Below are 4,487 nucleotides of genomic sequence, written 5' to 3' on the forward strand. Positions count from 1 at the left end.
AAAAATAAAATCCTACTGAAGAAAAAATTGTTCTGATGTTTAATTTCACATAGCTGTACACATTGCCATAAGTTCTGCCCATTGTTAGTTTTAAAAACTTGAATTAGATTATGGTAAATAAAATTTCATCTTCTGAAGTCAAATACAGTATCAAATCTCATATTTAGTATGAATACCTCTAAGAGGTCTTCCATGATTTTTATAATATCCAGATTAGTTGCTCTTCATATGTGAAATTATACATTTGTTTCTATTTTACCATCACTTAATTAACATTGAGTTATATTTGCCAATATTTTTGTAGCATTGCTTTCATGTGAGATTTTTCTTTCTTTCTGAGGAAGTACTGGTGATTGTACCTGGAACTTGGTATGTGGGAAGAGGGTACGCAACCATTGAGCTACAACCACCATCCCATGTGAGAATTTTGGCATCATGAGATGTATCTTTTTCACTGTTGCACAAGACATCATAAACTGCTTCTTGATTTTGTGGAAAGACAGAATAATTATGTGAACAAAGATGGAAAAAATTAGAAAGGATAAATGGACATAAAGAAGAAAAAATGAAGGGAGGGAGAACAAAAACAGAGGGAATTTATGAGTTACATCCATATTTTTACCCAATTATATCTCATTTTCTTGCTGTTCTAGCTTTGGGAATATAAAACCTATAGGGGAGATCATGTGAAAATCTCAACAAAATGGCCACAGATGATCCAAGGGCCTTAAACAGATAGGCACAAATTTATATTAAATGTCGGGTCACTGCTGGGTATCAGCCTTCAGAATAAGAATCTGAGTTACTCGCCTGCAGATCTCCTTGCTCTTCAGACCATAGACAATGGGGTTAAGTGCAGGAGGCACCAGCAGATAGATGGTAGACAAGAGGATGTGCATATAAGGTAGTACATGGCCAAAGCGGTGGCTGAAGAAGGAAAAAAAGGCAAGGATGTAAAACTCAAGGAAGACAAATATATGAGCGGTACAAGTGTTGAATGCTTTGAGCCGTGCCTCCTTCTGGGGAAGATGAAAGACAGTCTGGAAAATCAGGATATAGGAGATGAAGACAAATATCATGTCAAAACCTAAAATTGCAAAAGCAACAAAGAGACCATATGATTTGTTAACATGGACGTCTTCTGCAGCCAGTTTGACCACAGCCATATGCTCACAGTAAGAATGGGCAATAACAACAGAATGGAAAAATTGCAGGCGTTTGAGTAGAATGGGTAGAATGCCAACAAGCACTGTTGCCCTTATTGCCACCACAAGCACCATCCACACTAGAACAAAAGGGGTAAGGATGGATTTATGCCTCAGAGGATTACAGATGGCAACATATCGATCAAAGGCCATGGCCAACAGGATGCCAGATTCCATGCCCTGCAAGGTGTGGATGAAGAACAGCTGGGCAAGGCAGGCATCAAAAGCAATGGAGCAAGAGCCAAACCAGAAAATGGCCAACATCTTGGGAGCAATGGCTACACAGAGCCCCAGATCAGTAGCTGCAAGTACTGCCAAGAAGATGTACATGGGTTGGTGCAGTCTGCGTTCTGTAGGAATGATGATTAGCAAGAATATGTTCCCCAGCAGAGCTACAAGGCACACAGCAAGAAAGAGAAACCCAATCCAAAACTGCACATGCTGTAGTCCAGGGATCCCAATCAGGGTAACTGTACTGGGATTCAGATATGACATATTAGTGACGCCCATGGAAATTGGTGAATTCATTCCTCACCACAGATTCTGATAACTAGTCAGTAAAAGAAGATGGATGGGAAGGGAGATGGGCATCCCTATCATCATTCCTATCAGAGCATAAACAACATGGATGTAAATGTGACCACATGAATATGAAACTTTGGGTATCATTTTAGATCAATATCAGTTTAGAGCTGTTGTAATGTATTTTTACAAAGTCAAGATGTTCCTTATGGAAGTGGAAAAGGGTTCAGTGTTTATCATTAGACATTATAGAAATGGAAATTATGATTTTAAGAGCAGTGAACATCATGTTTTTCTCAGTCTTCTCAGATGGTAATGTTAACTGTTCTGTCCATATACACCTCCAAAATTCTGGCCCGTTTCAGAGTAGGTGATATTTTCCTGAGATAATGGAGGGTTTGGTAGAGATCCTCAGTCCCTTAGTGCTGCTTAATTATCTCAAAACTCAGAATCTTCAGATAATAACAATCTCTTCAAGTCTCATTCTTTCTAGATTCATGAACAAAAGAGATAAATACAAAAGAGTGAGGAAATTTCTCTTTCAATGATTATTGGTTGAGTTACCTACATGTAGGTCAATTATCCAGGTTTTTGAAGATGATGTGGTGTAGCAACTCTTTTATCAATAGTGGCTGAGTATGCTTGACTCATGGAATTAATTCTGGTTCATGAGCTTTCATAGAGGATATCAAGCCACAATGGGATGACAGGTGATATAAGTACTCACAGATCTTACAGAAGACAGAAAGTTGAGAAGAAAGATAAAATTTCAATTGAATAAAAAAGTATTGTAAATTAGGAAAGTATGGAGGAAGATGAAAAACCTAGCTTGTAGTAATCCCTGTAGCTTGCTTAAATGATTTCAATTATATTGATGCTTCAAGTGCCAAAGTTCAGGGTTGGCTTTGGGCATTTTGCTGTTTACGATGGAGATCAACATCTTCTAGGTGCTTTGTTTCATTTTATTTCCCATGGTTACCATTTGGCAGTAAAAAAATCTTCTGACCCCATTGAATATATTGTTCCACTTCTTCACACTCACCCAAACTTCTGATCTTTTTTTAATTTCTTTTTTTTTATTCCTTTTGGAAAGCCAATCACAAAGCCTCAAGATAATCTTATATATTGTCTTTTCTTCATTCATTAACCATTTTATAAGTTTAAAATAATCCAAGAATTTTATTTCTTTACTTATTAATTAGTTCATTATTATCTGTCAGAGACAGAAACAGTGAATGGGGAGCATCTCTCTGAATGATATTTTATATATTTATCTTCCCCTTTGAAGGAAGATCCAGGGATCTACATCTATAAAACTATAGGAAAAGAGGCAGGCCCAGAGTCTTTAGAAATATTTATGTGGATATAACTAGAAAGTCCCCACTCTAGTAAAATTTAAGATGTTTTTATTAATGATGGAGAGTGAGAATGAGTGGGGATAAGATATGAGGGAGATCTTAAAATATGAATTTCTGTAGCCACAAACATTAATAGACTATGACCAAGACTCTATAGAGAGATCATTTACATCAATTAGAAAACACATTTAAAAATTCCCATTTTTAATCTATAGATAATAAAGTTAAGTTGAGGAGGAGCTGGAATACATAGAAAGAGGTTGCTAATAAATGTGAATATATATTCTTAAATTATTATAAACTGTCAAAGCCAAAATTTAAAGGAAGTGCAGAAGTCAATAGATGCTAGATAATTATGTAAAAGTTTCCTAAAAATCTGAGGATAAAAGTAAAAGTTATATCCAGACCCATCATATTACATAATAATGCATTAATCAGATTAATTTTCATCTATATAGTATATATGTACATATTTTTTAGGTTTATTTTTTATTTATTTCTCTCCCCTTCCCCCCGCCCCCAGTTGTCTGCTTTCTGTGTCCATTTGCTGTGCTCTTCTGTGACCACTTCTATCCTTATCAAAGGCACAGGAATGTGTTTCTTTTTGTTGCATCACCTTGTTGTGTCAGCTCTCTGTGTGTGTGGCACCATTCCTGGGCAGGCTGCACTTTATTTCACGCTGGGCGGCTCTCCTTACGGGGCGCACTTCTTGTGCGTGGGGGTCCCCTACACGGGGGACACCCTTTGTGGCAGGGCACTCCTTGCGTGTTTCAGCACTGCGCATGGGCCAGCACCACATGGGTCAAGGAGGCCCAGGGTTTGAACCGTGGACCTCCCATGTGGTAGACGGATGCCCTAACCACTGGGCCAAGTCCGCTTCCCTATCTATGTTGTATTAGTAGGTAAAACAATGGAATACTGATTTACAGATATAATATTTAATCAAATACTGGCTCTGCTATTTACATCGTATGGAATCTTGCCCAGACTCCTTAAACTCACTTAGCTAAAATCAGGAACCATAATATCACTTACCTCATTGTGTTACCGGGAGTACTAAATAAGGTTATATATGGAGAACTTGGCACAAAGTATGGGGGAGAGTACATATCTAATGTATGTTAGCTAATGCTGACCAGAGCCCTGGAGAATCTCTGTGAAGACCAAAACACTACTGCCTTTTTGAAGAAACAGAGGGTAAAAAAAAGAGAAATGAGGAAACTTCCTGAAGGAAGAATTGATTAAAAGTTCCACAGAAAGATGACTTTTCTAGAGTTGTATTATTTTCCTCCATCCAATCTGGGAAGATTGTACATCCATGTTAACAGGAACAAAGCATAAGTATTCACAATAGAAAAGTGACTTCCCAATCATGTGCTGACTTTGTTGAAGTCAATAAATT

General features: G+C 37.5%; 1 protein-coding gene across 1 annotated transcript; it reads right to left on the minus strand.

Annotated features, from left to right (window-relative positions):
* Positions 1-764: 764 nt before the first annotated feature.
* On the minus strand, positions 765-1,700 carry LOC101436637 (olfactory receptor 52A1-like). Its single transcript, XM_004483868.2, has one exon. The coding sequence runs from the start codon at positions 1,698-1,700 to the stop codon at positions 765-767; it is 936 nt and encodes a 311-aa protein (XP_004483925.2).
* Between the last annotated feature and the right edge of the window lie 2,787 nt (positions 1,701-4,487).

The sequence above is a fragment of the Dasypus novemcinctus genome, chromosome 10 (assembly GCF_030445035.2).
Source record: "Dasypus novemcinctus isolate mDasNov1 chromosome 10, mDasNov1.1.hap2, whole genome shotgun sequence".
Classification (NCBI taxonomy): domain Eukaryota; kingdom Metazoa; phylum Chordata; class Mammalia; order Cingulata; family Dasypodidae; genus Dasypus; species Dasypus novemcinctus.